At 32.2% G+C, this 18585-nt stretch overlaps 1 protein-coding gene across 3 annotated transcripts in view; it reads left to right on the top strand.

Moving 5' to 3' along the window:
- The first annotated feature begins 209 nt into the window (after positions 1–209).
- slo (calcium-activated potassium channel slo) overlaps positions 210–18585 on the top strand; it is a 90732-nt gene continuing 72356 nt past the window's right edge. For all 3 annotated transcript variants that reach the window (XM_068774922.1, XM_068774921.1, XM_068774923.1), the window contains exon 1: positions 210–1033. In XM_068774922.1, the coding sequence (XP_068631023.1) occupies positions 716–1033 (318 nt within the window). In that variant the 5' untranslated portion in view covers positions 210–715. The remainder of the gene's footprint in view (positions 1034–18585) is intronic.

Here is an 18585-nt window from a genome sequence, read left to right as displayed (position 1 = left end):
GGCGGTAGCATTTCGTGACGCACAGGGGGCGGCGTAGCGCTCTGTGAGACGGGATACATTGACCTCACTTAAACCTCCGCATTCCCTACAAAATAATCACAAAATTCTTTACATACGCTACGGAATTTTAGTGTGGCAACACTGTTTCGTTAACACGGAAGGCAGTTCGGTCGTAGTTCCAAACGAAAGTCTATCGCGACGTCATGACAAATAGCTAAGTAAGATCAGTCGTAAATTCGGAAGCGGTCATCGAGGGCGTCACTTCAACGCATGTGGCCCGCGGCGAATGTTCCTCTCGGAGATTGTGTTATGACAACGTCGAGTTCCCGGGGAAATAGAAATTGTTGCTGACACTGTTTGCCGGGGATACGTTTTGTACGCGCATCGATGGAAAAACGAGCGATCGCGTTTGACAGCGCTTTGAGGAGGTTGTGATTAGAAGGGTTGGACAAGCTGGATATTGATGAGCAGGGAGTGACGTTGGAAGCGCGCGGCGGCATGGTAGCGAGGTAGCGAGGCGCAGGCGCGGATCGATCGTCGGTCATCGAGCGGTACGTCGCGAGGCAGTCGGCGTGGAGGTGCGCAGTGGAGTGCGTGTCGACTCGGCCCGCCAGAGGACGCTCGGGTCGCGACACAGTCGCGCGCGTGCCGGCGTGCGAGCGCGCGCGTCGCTCGTGCATGGCGCGCTTGTCTGGATGCCTCGCGCCCTCGGGGAATGGCTTCGTCCGAAGAAGAGGTGACAACTGCGACGTCCAGCTCTGAAGATGACTGTCTCAGTGTGCGGAAATGGTGGTGCTTCCTGCTGTCGTCGATCTTTACGTTCTTGGCGGGGCTCATGGTGGTGCTGCTATGGCGAGGCTGCGCGTTCGTCTGCTGCCGCAAGGAGCCGGAGCTTGCGCCCAACGACCCCAAGCAGAAGGAGCAGAAGGCGGCGCGCCAGGGGAAACAGGAGTTCGAGGGCACCTTCATGACCGAGGCGAAAGACTGGGCCGGCGAACTTATCTCCGGTCAAACCACCACAGGACGAATACTGGTGAGCGAACTTTACAAATTATTTGTGCAGTACCTTACAAAATGTATCTATGATAAATTAATCGACTGGCACTTGACAAAATATATTTATAATTAATTATTAGAGAGTTATCTTGCAATATATATTTATAACAAATTATTCGAACCTTACAAAATATATTTACGGACCCTAACGAAAAATACCCTACGGTTTTTATTTACGATTGCGCAGTGCCGTTTATTAGATAATCTATTGTCATCTTAACTCACTCGTATTTTAAAAATAAATATGGTTTTATTTGTGTGCAGTTCCATTATTTGCGATTTTCGAAAAGTAATATTAGAAACTTGGCTAACAAGTTTACGCAGCCACGGCTATTGGCCCCTTACACTGGCCAGTTATTTCTCTATGTACATTAAAATATCGATAGTTAAAAATGCATTAGCTGTTAGCATTACGACCTGCTGTAATTCGAAGTGACGCACTTTCTTCGATGATATGGGAACGAGGATTATTACCGATGCATGCTATTGTGATTTCGCTTCTAGAACTTTGATTTTCCTTCTCCTATTCAAAGAATAATTCACTCGTTGTAAAAACTATATTACTATTCAGAGGTATGTACATCGTTTCAAAACTACCCACAAAATATTTATTTCTTAAATACCTCTGTCTTTTATTCTTTATATAATCGAATATTAGCCAATAACGGAATTGTTACTTACGATAATTATGGCAGCATTTTAATAATTAAAGCTTCAAACAAATTGCTTAAAATAATGATATATTTATAGCGATTATAATATGTATGTAATAGTGTAATATCTGAAAAAATGTTACTTATGGTTATGTGCATAATCAAGGTGTGGTCTAGGCAATTTGGTTTGTTGAAGGAGTAGCCAACGCTTCATTGTTCTTTGTTGTAATTGATAAAATATATTGTAGTAAAAACTCAAAAAAAAAAACAAAGAAACAAATTATGCCATATTACGTACTCCTAAAGAGAGCGAATCTACAAAAAAGATCGATATAAACGCAGAGATTATGAAATGTCCTCCTGTACTGACCTATATAACGTTTGCTCAAAAAATATATTTATTTCCTTTGTAATAATTGAGTATTTTAGAAATAACTAGTGTTATTTACACTAAACGTAAGTAAAGAAAACTTGAATATAATTTTATATAAGTTAAAATCAAGATTCGAAATTACGTAATGGTTTTAAATGTGAGTACAGTGGACTTTTACACATTATAGTAGATATGGGCTGAATATTATGTCACCTTTGCTTTCGTTTATTTTTAATTTTTAGGCGCGCTTTTATGACAGATTGTAATGGAACTTGTCAAAAAAATTAGTAAAAAGATGAAGACGCTTTGTCCGTGTGAGACTTTTCTAATTAATAAATAAGGGAATGTATATTTACACATGTATATGTATGACCCTCCTCAGTTACGTCAGTGATTCATTTATTAACTTTGCCATGTCAAAGCTATTTTCCGCACATTGCGCTGTCCGCTCCTCTTGTCACCTTGATTGATGTGAAAGCCGTATATTTTTTCATCGTTAACCTTCTTTATCGTTTCTGATTGATAAGGGTTATTTCACATAAATTACTTATTGTCTTTCGCTTATATTAAATGTTGTAATAGCATATGCCATACTTGATTTGTTTATTTCATTTATTCCAAATAGACATGTCAACGGTTAAACATTACATTAGTTTCGTATAATATGGTATAAAAATATTTTTCCCTATTTTAGACGTATACAGCTCTGTCTATCATCCTGCTAATTTATATTTGAATTTTAATAAATGAGATAAAACCACACCTTTGCCTTAATTATTTTAAAGTAAAATATGAGCATTTTACTTTAAAATAATCATAGCCAATATTTTATACATTCATTACAATTTAATAACGTTGTAAGAAAAAATATATTATAGCAATTATTAAGGCCAATACGCAGGTTAAATTTTTTTTATTGCTAAATAAATAGATTAATATCTGTACCCATGTATATTGTATTTTTTTCACATAATCTGTATTTTAAAAATATCAACATATTTATCTTAGACATTCAAGTGAGCAAGGAGGTATAAATATTTAAATAGATTGTATTTATCTGCCGTAAGGATGTAATAAACAAATATATTCTCGGTAAAACAAGAGGTGTACTATTTGCAATACTAAGGTTAATAAATAAACCTTGAAAAGGCGTTCCACGGGTGAAGTTATAGCAGCTTAATCTTAACAAGCAAACGAGATTAAGATCGCAACACTTTCAACTTTGCTCATTGGTATGGTGCAGTGCCAGAGAATAAATATTTCATAAAAATATGTCTATAAATATATATAGATAAAAATATATATACCTTTTTTAAAAAAGGGAATAATTTTTATCGCGTGTTTTTAGTAGCGACTGTAAATTTTTGTGGGTGTAGCAGGGAGTAAGTTAAATTTGGTCCGGGAAAAGGCGAAAGGCACCTGGCAACACTACGGGGCGGCCCAGGCCGCGGCGGCACGTGACGCGATGGTGAGACCCTGACCCAATTCGCCGCTATCGATGCGATGCACCCTCCCCCCGTAGTTCAAGTACATCGCTTCGCTTTCGCCTCCCATTGATTCGTTTCTCAGGATTCAACAAGGCTGCGTTGACGTAAATATTGAAAAAGATATATGTAAGCTCTCATATATTTTACTATAGAATTCGAGAATTTTTAGTTGATCGAAATGTGAATGTTACAATATATATACATAAAAAAATGTTAAGTGTCATTTAAAAAGATTAACGGTTGTTTTTGGAGTGGTCTTCTCAACACACTATCGTTTTGAGCCGGCGGTTGCTTTTTACTTATAATGTTAAAATAATCGACGATTCAAAAGTACATTGTGACTCAAAGATATATTTATGTATTTATTTTATATAGTTAATGATTTTAATTCATCCTATTACATAATGTCATTTCTATTATTACAATATCTACAAATCTTTTGGTATTTTTTAAACTTTTAGAACCATAACTAACCCTTCTGTAAACGACGAATAAATTTTATACCGCAATGGTCTGATTTTAAATAGAATTATCACATCAATTATACAAATAAATTGATTAAATTCTAAATTTAAAAATTTTAAAATATCTTACAAAGGTTTTTTAATAAATCTTCTGGGCCATATAGCTTGCTTGCTCTTTGGCACGATTTTGGCTTGACGTCGATTTATGAGACTACCAGTATAGGATACAATTACAATAAATTATATATATGTTATAAATTACATAATTATTAAAATATAATAACAAGTAAGTTCTTTTTATCTTAAAAGAAGTTGATTTTTTTCTCATATCTCTAAATATGTTTAGGTTTTTATACTACTTCGTGATATGTAATAAGAAAACTCCGCTACGCGTGTCATTTCGTATATCCTTCGGGACGCTACACGAATTTAATCAAACCTATGTACACTCATAAAAGTAATAAGGAAAAAGATCTTACATATTCCAGGCATCATAACATATAACACGGAATTCTCTGTTACGTCATATCTTAAATAGTTAATTCTATATGTCGTTAACATCGTTGACCTAAAAAAATATCGTTAATATAATATTACATATCATTTTATACCTATGCTTAATCTATTGCGGTTTTTTATTGTTTATTTTGATTCACATAACTGATTTGACAACTAAAAATTTAGGTATCAGACATGTGATTACACATATCCGCGGCAAATGAAATTCATAGAAATACAAATTAGATTGTAAGAACAATCGTATAAATGAAATAGTAAGTAATATAAATAAAAACGTTTTAAATAATTTTATATAAAAGAATAATATAAATAAAGAAATGTATAATTGAGGAGATGGAAGAAAAGCATAGAATAAACGGGAAAGGTAGATGAAATATAGGAAGAAATAGAAAATACGAAATAACCTGAGATGCAGAAGAGCGCAATAATAAAATTAATTAATTAAGACATTATTAAAAAGAAAATGAGTCAGTGGTACGGGAGGTCCCCAGTAGCGGGGGGCATTGAAAACAAAAAATAACACATTTTACAATTACTGTCATGTATTCGATGTGAATACAACTTGCGAAAACTAAATCACAGTGATTTCTATACTTTTCGTTAAACAATAGTAATTAAAAAAAATTGAAATTTGAGTGCTCCATTACTAGTAAGTACTAAAACAGACTAAACCCAGTGTTTTCAACATGCCAATGCCCCACAGAGGAAAAATTAAAAAATGGACTCATGCGTTTAGCCCTTTTGCCTCAATATATATATATATATATATATATATATATATATATATATATATATATATATATATATATATATATATATATATATATATATATAATAAAGGGGGGTATAAGAATTTTAGACAAGCTAATGTAAAACCATTTCATTGTGAGAATGTTTAAAACTTAAAATTAATTATAAGCAAAAACAACCGAGTTCCACATTTTCGCAGATTAAATATATTTTCAAAACATGGTGCTTAAACACGTTTACTGATATTTTGGTAAATTATGTTATTACTACTTATAAATAGTAACACCGTAAGTACACAACGCTCTGTTATCTATTATCTAGCATATAAATAATTTAGATTTGCTTATTTTATTACTTAAAAGTTTATACTTTTTTAATTATTATTAATTTATAACACTTGAATTATTAGGTTAATACTGTATGCCATCATAATTATGGTTAAGGCTGTTCACGCTTATAATAGGTTAACATAATTAAAAATTACACTAATATCACCTTTTCACATGTAATGCTGTTGACGTTAAATAAAAAAATAACCTAAAAAACACATCGTCGTAAGACGTATTGTTTTTGTAAGGTTTAATAATTTTCAAAATACCCTTATTTTCACAATTTTAATAAGAAAAAATATAGCGTTGATTGTTCCGCGTCTTGTATTCTTAGGAAAATAATTAGTTGTGAGTTATAACATTTAGTATTTTTGATGCATTTAATGCTTACGCTTTTCTTGCGCTCAGAAAAACATCAACATCAACGAAAAATAAGTTTCCACTGTACTTTACGTCTGTTTAGCTTTATTAAAAAAATATATATATATATTATATTAGAATAATGTATATTCTTTACGGCGAAATCGGAAGCGACCCCACAAATACTGGCGTATAACCTGAGCATGGCAATATAGAGTAGGGTTAAGGAAGTGGTCGCACCATCTGTAATATTAAAAATTAGGACATTTTTAGGACGTTGTGAAAAACAAAGAAGACACATGATACAAAAAATAAGTTAGAAAAAAGTTTAAGAGACTAGAAGAACTTTACCTTGGCTTAGTAAACGCTGTGACATGCAAAAAAAATTACGGAAACGAATGTAATTGTAAAAACATGAGGTCGGAGGTTTATATCTGTAGAGTATATATATTAAAAATTTAAAAAAAAAAACAATGTATTTCTTTCTGACTACAGCGTTTACAGGTCTGTAAAAAGATAATGACGAATTTTTTTAAAATAAATATAAATACGTTATATACAGTATGTATGTTCTAACGATGTTAAGAATATCGATATTTTTTTCTTATTTTATAAAAGTTTTTGGACACTTGTGAAACTATGTTTTCTTACGACGATATGATCTTTTGTTTTAATTTTTCAATTACAAAATATGGCGCAGAAACTCACTGTTATGATTTGATCGTAACATTTACTGTCACATTATCACCATCATCAAGCATTGATCATCATCGAGTAGTGGTAGCCCAGCAGTAGGGGAATAACACTTGCGATTGTAAGTCGTGGTTTCGATTTCCGGGATACAATGTTATATTTCTATTCTACAAACACACTTTATACTCTTACATTAATTATATAGGATTGCAGTGCTCACAAAGATTCCTCTGCGTAACATAACATCATACTGCGACCGTCAACCCGCCTACCAAGCCCGACGATTATGATGTATATCCTCATAAATATCTTTAGCGGAGGACTATGCTTTGAAATGGGTGTCTATAAGCTAAAACGAAGAATCGCCATGTTTGTTCATTTTTATTTAAAATAAAAATGAATTATTAATTTTTCTCCAAAATCATCTTAATAAAATTGTACTTCACTTTAACTTTTTAATTACACGTTTCCGAACGCTAAAAACCGCATATATATCCGCAAAGATAATCTTTGCGTCATGCTTGCATAGAAAAATAATTTTATGATAACTGGATGTTGTGGTTACGTTAATAATTTAACACGTTAAACTTTTTTTTATTGATCTGATATTAAAATAAATGATTATAATAATTCAGAATGCTGGTTTTCTTTATATTAGTATGATATTCCGAATCATTGTCAAATCGCGCAGTAAACCGGAAAAGTATTGAAGCTTTTAAACAAGGATTTTGTTTTCGTCTACGGATTTCCTCATCTGTTCCAAACAAGAATCATTCCATAGCCCGCAGAGCGATTGTTAATCGTGAACGCGTATCATATCTGTTTTACGTAAGCTATGCTTCATTAGTTAACAAAAAGGTCAAAGCAAAAAGGGAAGGCATTATGCATCTTAATATTTATTGACAAAAACCTTCTAAATTTAAATACGCCTCACTAATAAATTATGCAGTAAACAAAAGGGAGGTCATTTTTTTGGTACGCAAACATGTTTTTTTACAAACGCTATTCACAAAGAAATAGAAAACCGGTTTCTTTGATTAGTACATCTTTTTTATAGCTTGTTGAGATTGCGATTACATCGATTACATTTGTATAAATCTTCTCATTATTTCTAGTTTATTTTTATTTGATATATCACATAATAGTAGCAGGTATAATAATAGAGTAGTTGTAGCCCAGTGATAGTGGACTGTCTTGCGATTGTAGTTCGCAGGTTTGATTTCCGGGATTCCAATAAAAAGACTTTTTTAATAAACGCTCCATTATATGGATATGTTATGATGGATCAGTACATAGTAGAAAATCCCTTATATGTGTATATATTAGGGGGCCGGAAAGTAATGTCGTTTCCGTCGACATATTTTACAGAAAAATCGATTGATTTTTACCGCGCAGGCATTGAAAATTTGAACGAAGGTGAATTTATTGTTGAAAAGCAATAAAAACTTGTTAAACATGTGCTCGTGTCAATTTAAATTAAAAAAGAGTGAGGAGAGGTACATACATATATATTATATATACATATACATATACTCGTATATACCTAAATATGTATACATATACATAGAGGAAATGAAAAAAAAAATTCAGCCAATATTAAATTGAGAAAAATACTGGATCTTGTCTATTCTGTCTGAAAATAATCTCTGTTAATAAGTTCCATGAATCGTTCTTACTTAAATGTGAAACATCGTAACCTTTCAAAACAACAATCATCTAATAGGTTGTCGGTGAACGTCTAACTTCGACGAGACAGACTCTGACCTTTTAAAATATTCGCGACTACAGGAAAAGTTCAGAATAAGGTGAAATATTTATAATGGTTGTATTTGGCTGAACCGGTGTGAGTGAGGTTGACCTTTTGAAACTAGGTCTGGTGTTTTCCAACTTTAATGTCTGGAATATTCGCAAACAACTTGGTTTTTCTTACATTTTCTATATATGTATTATTATGAATCAAGTTAATAAATCTTTTTCACATAACAGATATTTTCTAATGTTTAAGGAAACTATAGTACAAATTTGAAAGCTGCTTTTTCTATGCTCTTCTGTTGACGGCAATAACAAACGCGTTTTTTACATAAATTGCGTGTTCATAGTGCCTTCTTCGATAGCGAGGACAATGAAAGCCAAATGTCATCGGTGTGTTGTACATTACATATATACAAAGACTTTTTAAAACCCTGTACTATTTACAATTTCAGTTGAACGTATATTCAGCGACTATATCCCTGTTGACGTCCCAATTCAAGTAGGCGTTTGAATTTAAATTTGAACGCGCAATAATAATTTTACTCAAAAAAGTATTGTAGCCGTAGTGGCCAGTAACACGGAGCGTTCTCTTGAAAGCTACATCCTGTACGTATGTGTGTGGCTGAAAATCCAAATGCTTTTGCCTTCTCACTTTTGAAAAAAGAAGGCCATTTATGTCTATAGCATTCCTTAAGCGAGGAACTCGACGTGGAACGAGGTCACCCGAGCGGCTCGATTCCGCAAAACTTGTAGCGACATACATTCCATCCGATTTTAGCGCCAATTGTCACTTCGAAATAGAACTTTTTGCGTTGGGTGAAGATAAAAAAAGATTCTATTATCAATGTTACATCATGAATGTTGGCGTTATTACATTGTAATGGTTCAGAAAGCATTCGAATTTATTTGAAAATTCTCTCACGGTCTTGATTTGCATTGGCTAAATTCTTATTTTAAATCTAGTACGTTTTTTTTGACAGATTATCATAATATCAGTTAGTTTCCATAGATTGAAGGTAGCATGGTGCTGAGAGCATTAGCATAAAGATCGTTTGTGGTTGTCAAGTTTGATAGCTCCCTCGGAAGCTTTGTTTTTTTTTTCTTTAAACCCCGGAAGTATGATTTTTACCGAACTGGACATATATCGGTGAATATAACTTATTAACATATTATGATATTTCAGTTTATTTACAACGTATTTCTATATAATTTATTACCATTAAAACTGTAGGTATGTTTTATCGACCTCAAATTCTAAGTGACAATCTTTAAATTCTTTCATTTAAGTTTCCCATCATTTCGTGCCTCGAGAGCAAATACAAATATGTTAGAAAAATAACATCAGTTATATATTTAAAAAGAGCGATGTCAACAATTCTGTCATAACTTACAAATTTTTGTTTAATTGTAGAAGAAATAGTAGAAGAGTTGCTGTTACTTATTTTTACTTCTTCTTTTTCGTCAGTTCTTTAAAAACGATGATTATGAATCAAATTGATCTGCATGTTTTCTTATATAGGTTTGCTAAGAGAGCAGTAAGCTCATTAGATAGAAGACCGCCCTAACCTCTTTTTACTAAATATTCAAAAATAGAATCAAGTGTTTCGCCTTCATCCGGATAAAAACAAATATTCGAAATACAATTTTTAAATTACTATTTTTAATACCAGTTCTATTAAGCTAAGATTTGCACATTTTTGTGCCAGTAGTAAAACTTTGGCAAAAATCCACATGGCTCTATTGAAGAGAGAATGAGACATGAAGTGAATCAATTGGAGTATTTACGGTTGAAAGAAAGTTACGTGAAAAGATTCAACTGTGCCAAAAACTTTGAAACCACTTGTTTAACTTATTTAATACACGCAAAACAATTTAAAACTAAAAGTCACTTATATGGCTGTTTATTAAACATTAGAACTATAAGGATGGTAACATATAGCAGCATATTTATACTAAAAATATTGAGAAGCAGTTTAAATTATTTATTTGTGAAGGACCAGACCAAAAAGAATAATAAAGGATACAGAACATGTATTTATTGCAAAAATGTTAAATTTTTTCGTTTTACATTGTGATGTGTTCTTTATTGACAGTTTAACACAGCATGCAATTTAAATATAACTACTATACATACAGTTATTGTAAAAGTTAATTTTCATTTTTTACAAAATAATCAATGAATGTATGGTGTACCATAACATACATTCATTGTACATCATACATTAATTGAGTATCATAATTATTAGTGTTAGAATTGACTCTAGAAAAGGACCAAAATCAATTGCTTCATAAATAATAAATAAGTAAAACGGATTTTAATGCTGGCGTTTTAAATTAAGTTTCTGCCTGTCGCCTTCCAATAGAAAAAAATTATGTAACATATTTCAAAGCGAAAACTTTAAGTTTTTTTTTGGTCAATGAGCTATGTATTACTACCCTGTATATATATTGTGTAGAGAAGGTTATAATTTATTTAAATTACCTTTATTTACCGATGATAGATTATCTATGGTAAAATATGGATAGCTTATCATTGGACTTTGTATTCTATTAATATATTATCATAAATTAAACTTCAAACCCATTATCAATGTCGTGCCTTTGAGATATTCCGTTCTCTCGTCTCGAGAGCTTTCTTTAGGCGGTACCAGATTACTTACTAGAACCTACCCTCGTCGAATATTAAATGATCTTGCCAGTATTGGGTGTGAACGAACGCCATCTGAGTCAAGTTCACGCGCGGTTAACGGTCAAGTAGCACTTATAACTTACGTTTTAACACTACACCGGATGGAGTTATTATCATAAAATTCACAACATCTCATTGGCTAGTCATAATGAGATAAGGATGTGTTTACACGCAACTATCGCCATTGTTCAAGTATTGAGTGACCAGTTCAACTAGAGAATTTTTAAATCTACAACGTAATCTAAGAATAGCATTACTATTATATAAATTAAAGTTATCATGAAGGTTAACAAGTTTGATATAACCGGTTTTTATTTAGTCTCGTGTGCAGTTTAGAACTGATTTGTTTTTTTTTGTATCATAACATTTAAAATATAGACAAAGATTAACTTTTTTTTTGTGGTGTAAAAAAGTAAAAGGTACATTAATATCCAGCCATTTTATTTATAACGATCCTGGGTAGATTGTTAATATCTCTAATTTATAAAAATAAATAACATATATCATGATTCCGTAAGTAATTAAAAAATTATATTTATATGTATATATCTCTGATTTGATGTTATTTTTCAAAAAAAAATTTTTTTGGTTAAGCTAGCACATGTTATTGTTGCCTGTGATAAAAATTACAATTAGCCCTATATTTTTAATTCTGTCAATCTTTAAAAAAATATCTTCATTGTCACAGTTACCTGAACTGTGTTATGTCTGCCTTGCTTACCGTCATCTTGATAGGATCGTCAATAAGGAAGATAATTAATCACGAAGTGTTCTTTATTTATAAAAACTTAACATTATTTGGTTGTGTTCCATAGTTTTATATGACGTAATATTTCGTGCTTTTAAAATTTTATCGATTTCAATATAAGATATACCGCAGGTCACGACCCATCTAGCAGATTGAGCAAATAGCAATCGTAATTAAGGAGAAAATATTTATTAAAAGTAAAAACATTTAAAGCTAGGTAGTTTTAGATTTATTTAAAAAAATAATTTGCTAAAATCTTTTACATGGCAACACTAATAAAACATTTCGTTTGTAGCGATAAATGAATTAAGGTGAATTTTTTTTTAAAATGTAAATTCTTTATTTATTCTTCCAAATCAATTTCATATCTTTCAAAATTAACCCCGTCCAATAAAAGGCACCTTTGCAAACGCTTTTTCCAGTCCTCGAAACAGTCGTAACAACCTTTTTCTGGTATAATCTTCTAGACCTTCTTCGATTCGGTTTTTATCTCCTCGATCGTGTCAAAATGGCGTCCCCGCACTGACCTATTGAGTTTACCTGAATAGCCCGAAATTGCACGGAGGCACTTTTTTGAGTCGATTTTTTGACGCTTATTTCTCAAAAAATTGAGCTACTTCAGCACCAATCAAGACTTGACACGTTTCAGATACAAAATATCCTATAAAATGATTTGGGCTAAGCCCAATGATATACAATCTTTTGACTAACAGACGTTTGGGAAATGTTATAGACAGTTTTTTCAACTTAGGAAAAAAGCTTTCTCCGTGCCTTCCTAATGCCTGGGAGTTTTACGTGATAATTTCATCTTAATTTTTGATGACATGATTAAAAATAGGTTTAAAATCTATAAAGGGGTTAATGTCTAGCTTCTATTTTAACAAAAACCTAAAGCTTTTGTACCTATTTATAAACATGCATATATCACATGGAAATATTTTTTTTTTCTATTAGAATGCAACTGGCCAAGAACTACTGACAAAACGAAATTTGTAGCGACAGATAATGAAAAATATTTCTTTTTAATACGTAATAATCCTAATTTTGAAAATGCTTTTTTCTATATTACCATTACTTTATAACACAGGGTGTGCCATACACTAAATGACAGTAAATGACCTATATATTCACTACTTTAAAGTATTTACACCTACAACCATTCATCCTGTATATTTCACGGTTAATTAAAATAGTTATTGAAGTATATTTTTGAACGAATAGCATTGTCACAATATTACAGTTACTAAGCTATATGAAAAGATACATAAAAATCTGTATAAACTGTCGGAAATCTTTCTAAAGGAAGTAAAAACAGTTCGCTTGTAAGGGGGTTGAAATGCGGTTGGGGTTGAATTGTATCCCAGTTTCTAAACGTTTTTCCACGTGTGAAAGAGCTTACTGCTGGCTCATACATTCGCGGCGGCGTAAAGCTTTCAAACTAAAAAAATCTTTTTTAAAATTTACCGCCACAGCTTCCGCATTTAAAATCTACAGGGAGTAACAAAACATCAATTTCGTTTGAACTAGTGATTATAATTTACACTTTGAGAGAAAATTGTTCACTCGAACAGTTTTTATTTCAAATTAATTAAAAAGATATTAATGAACATTTTAATAGTAATAATTTATCAATAGATTTATTTCTAAGTTTTGATGTCGATTAATTTCGACTCATGTACCGCCAAGTTGAAATGACAGTGTACAACATATTATGTAGGTGATCTTCAAAAAGGTTCAGTAGGTTATTACTAGGCTTGTTTTACCAACGACGTCTACATTACGTATATATTTAATGGAATCAGGCGTTACCTTGCGGAAGTACATCTTAAGTAAGAAAAGGACCAATATTTAGCCACTTCCTCACATGCAGTAGTAGTCGTGCAACAAAGTGCACCGCCCGCCAGCCCGCTAATAAATGCGTATGCGGCAAACAATGCGAATCACACAACTGCCACCGCCAAATCACTCAACACGTGTTTCACCCCTCCACGGGGCATCTTCATCTTCATCTACACTAAACAGTGTAACATTACTCCTTTTCTTACTTACATTATGTATAAACAGTCAAGATTCATCATTATCATTTCAGCTATAGGACGTCATTATTGGACTGGCTTCTTCCATGTATTTTCAACAGGATCTGTTGTAAGTAACCTGCATCCAGCCTCTTTCGTCGAACTCAGTGTTATTAGTCCACCTTTTGGGCAGGCGTACGCTTGATGGTCTTTGGTCTTAAATCCATGACTTTAAGATACCAGTGGTAATCAGTTCTGCGCGCAATGTCTGCCCATTGTCATTTCAAGTTTCCGATTTGCTCGGCTATATCTTTAACTTTCGTGCATCTATTTTCTTATTACTGTTGCGATCTTGCAGAGAAATTTCTAGTATAACATTCTTCATGGCGACTGTGAGATTACTAATAAGGCTTTGAGTGCATTGTCAAGCTCATGTTAAGTAACAGTATATGCCTGAACATCTAATAAAAATGGGTATTCAATATAATAAATAAATAAGGTAAATTTCTTTGTGGATTCAGACAATAACGAAAGATATATCGATAATTTTGAATAGAAAAACACAGTGAGTTTATCCATAAATCATGTATAGGTCAAAGTTCTAGTTCCATTATCTAGCAATCGATATCAGGCGAGCATTCGACCTGCCAAACCCAGCCGGGTTGAAAATTATTACAGGCAGTATTAGCAAATAGGGCGACGTGAAATTCTAGCCCTGATTAGGCCTCCGTATGTGCAGATAAATTTTCAATTACTAAATTTTATTTGCTAATTATTTTATATTGCTTTTACGATCATATATAGATGATATCTATGGACTTCAATGGGAAGTTCTACCTCACCCGCCGTATTCACCAGACACAGCCCCCTCCGATTACCACTTGTTTCGGTCGATTGCGCACGGTTTAAGCGAGCAGCGCTTCCATTTTTTTGAAGAAGCCGAAAAATGGCTTGATTCATGGATTGCCTCGAAAGATGAGTCATTTTTCCGATGGGGGATTCAATTGCTACCAGAGAGATGGGAGAAAGTGGTCTCTAATGATGGACAATACTTTGAGTAATGTCATTGTCAGCATTTTATTTTAATTTTTTTTTTTTTGAGAAAAGAAAAAAAACAGCGAGAACCTATTTAAGGTCCTAATATAATAAACGGATAATGAAGCCATTTATTTCAAAATCTTTAGAATAAATTTACAAAAATTGTAGTTTTTTAAATATAAGTATTTTTAGTAGCTGTTAAAATAAGATCTCCAGAAGAAGTGGTCATTTAGTGGACTCGAAGCATTGGTCGTCAGTGGGCGGAACACATCGCTTGACTTTTGCGTTACTCACCCCAATGCTTTCTGCGATTTTCGAAATATCTTTTCTCTCCATATTTTTTATGGGGGGCCAACTTTATCTTACAAAGTCCAATGACTTTACTTTTCCTTTGTCAGAAGTGTCCACCTTTTATCCAACCCTTCGCAAATTTATCTAAGAATCAAATAGTCGTGAACGTTGGTAAAGCATCTTATATTTAGGAATCTAATTTTTTGGGTTCACCTTACTACAAGTATGTTCCTCTCCCTCGATCTTTGCATGGTTTTAGCCTGCGTTTAATGTTACCGTTATAGCTCCACCTTTAGCTACGATAGAGTATATTACACACTTATATAATACTATCCTTTTTAGGTTTATGCTGTACTACTATGTTATTTGGTGTTATGAATAATTACAAAAATAAGGATAATACTATAAGTAACTTCCTGAAACCTCTTAATATTAGTGCCCATGTATTATATGTTTTGCCTACATCTAGCGTCTTCCGACGATCTTAAACAATATTCAAAAAAAGGAAAGATGTATATATACATATATGAAATTTATACATAACTTCCTAAAATTTTTTAATATTTCCGAACAATATTTAATATTAAAAACCAATATATATATATATAATAGATATATGTATATATACATAAGTGTGTATATATAATAATAAACTTTGAAGACAACTGTCTGCATTTTTGCAATTATCTTACTCCTGATGTTTTAAAATCATCGTGGTTTCAACCCATAGACGTCCACATACAAGGCATACGCCACACCCAAAGTTATCTGATGGATGATGGTGATATGCTGTAATCACCACACCTAACAGGCGCAATGGTGAACTCAGTATGGTTTTGTGGTACACAGAGACCGCTACTGCCTATCTACGGAAAAGTTTTTGTGAGCAGTGGTAATCCTATATTGCAATGCACCACGTGTGAATAATATATCATTGTATCCCGGAAATTGAACTAGCGACCTACGATCGCAAATATTAGTCTTCTACCGCTGGACTACCAAAGACATGAAAAATTATCATGGAATTTGCGGTCGTCGGATGACGATGGATGTAAGTCGCTTCCAACCGCACCCATTGGAAATGGGGGAGGCCTATATCCAGCTGTGGGCATCCTATGACATAAATTATATTGATGATGATGATAACAAAAATTGAAATATGTCAGAATAACAACTCATAACATTGCATACGTTAACAAATTCTATTTAACTTCACTTCGTCATTCATTTTAAAAAGCAAGTCGGCTAAACGAACGTAACGGACGAAGTGAAAACGTATAATGTTAACCTTTTTATTTTCGTCATAAAATTTTTGCACAGTGATGAACCAGCCAGTACTTTACATTTTAGTTTTTTTTCTGCGCAGATTATATTTTTTTTCTCTTTTATATATTAATATTTAACATGCTTTTATATATATTTACATTGTAAAAACTGTTATATACTATACATACACTGTCTAATACACGTTTTGCGAGACCCACACTGACTTTTGTGGATGTAATTTTAAAAAATCAAGTCTAGGTAATTTAATACACATAAAAAATCTGGTTAAGTTTAATGCCTATAATTTAAACTGCTACGCTGCAAAAGAAATGTTCAAACAAAATTTCATGTATTTAAGCCTTGTAGTTTTTCTATCTTCTCTTTCTCTATACTTTAATGTGGTGAATGTATAGCTCTTTTGTTAGTAAAAAACTTTAAAGCGGTTAAGACCTATTTTAATTTTTCTATATCGAAATGCGACAGATCAATAATTTTTAACAGTATAAAGTCTGCAGGGACAGATAGTAAATAATAATTTTTTTAAAATGCATTGCGTTTTTCATTATTTTTGAAAACCATTATTTTTTTAATTAATTAACAGCTAATGAGCTATGTTATATATTATTTAGCCCTTTAAAACAGTTACACCTGTTACCGATCATCCTATATATGTATAGATATCTAATTGTCATTGTTATTGTATGTCTTATAATGTCGGAAACATGAGAAAGGAAATTAGAAAACCAGCACTATTAATCATACCACACCAAAATATGTAGCAATGCAAACAAATTTATAATTAGTTTAGATCACATTGGCATGCAAGTCAGCCTATTTTTATTAGCTAATGTTAGAGGCATTGGCGTTATTTCAATTCATACTTTAAGCTTTAATGAGATAAAAAATAAATTTATGAATATTATTTTTAATCTATATTTTCCAGTCTGTGGCACTTAAGAAAGCAAATTGACATTAATAGTTACGATAATCAAATAAGCATAAATATAACCAGTGTTTAGTAAGTAGGCGAAAGAAATCGACAAATATCCGAATTGTATTAAATATCTATATATTTTTTGTTTTGGATTGACGCCATGCATAAATAAACGATTTTGAATTGGGGTAAGTGTCATTGTATGGAGCCAATAAACTATTATATGTACTCGCAATGACGGGACGCTAAAATAACTTGGTGAACTGTGAATCTCATGCCAAGATCGTACTTAAATAAACAACGTTTTATGATGTCATTCGTTATTAAGAAAATATTTCATGCATTAGACAATTTAATGATAAAGCAACATATCGTTGTATTGCATAATAGTGTTAAAACCCAAAAGGATCATAGATAATTAATGTTCAGGAAAATCACTTCTAGATTTTAAAAAAATGTCAAAGTGCTACTGTGCTAAAGGGTTGCTACACTGTTACTTCAAAGAAGATAGCATCCTGGAAATGTATTCGCCTACTGTCTATTTCAATGCTCATTAAGTGTTTGGGATATTAAAATAATAGATTTAAAAAAATGTATGATTGACCCTGTAAGTTCCATACGCTTGTTTTTCTCAGTTCTGAAGCATTTAACGTTACAACAGCTAGAAGACTCGACTTATCGTCAAAAAAACATAATTCAACAAACAAATTCCTTTTAATTGTTGCGATCAGATCGGCCCAAATAATTATATTTGAAGTAAACGCTTTAAGATGATACCATAAAATAAACTAAAATTAAAGACATATGTTAAAATAGGAAAAAATAATTTTTAACTAGCATCTGATTAATTTTGATTTTATTTTAGTATTGTGTTATTAAGACGATAACATTAAAATCGATATTTTAAATTAGTGTTAGAAATATCGATTTTCATTTTTGTTGCTTTTAAAAAAACAATTTAGTTTCATTTGAATTCTTCTTTTTAATCTAATAAAGCAGTATATAATATTATATAAAAATATGTTGTTTTTCCTATAACTTCCTATATATAAGTGGGCAGCGATGTTTCCTAAATTTACCATTTATTTATCGACCACTCACAGCATAGCTTTGGCTGTATTCTGTTGTATGTACTTTACATAAACAAACGATATTAGATTTTGACAGT

The sequence above is a fragment of the Battus philenor genome, unplaced genomic scaffold (genome assembly GCF_028537555.1).
Source record: "Battus philenor isolate CCGP_79_NKW_IND1 unplaced genomic scaffold, ilBatPhil1.0.hap1 SCAF_8, whole genome shotgun sequence".
Lineage (NCBI taxonomy): Eukaryota > Metazoa > Arthropoda > Insecta > Lepidoptera > Papilionidae > Battus > Battus philenor.
This window is presented reverse-complemented; position numbering and strand designations above follow the sequence as displayed.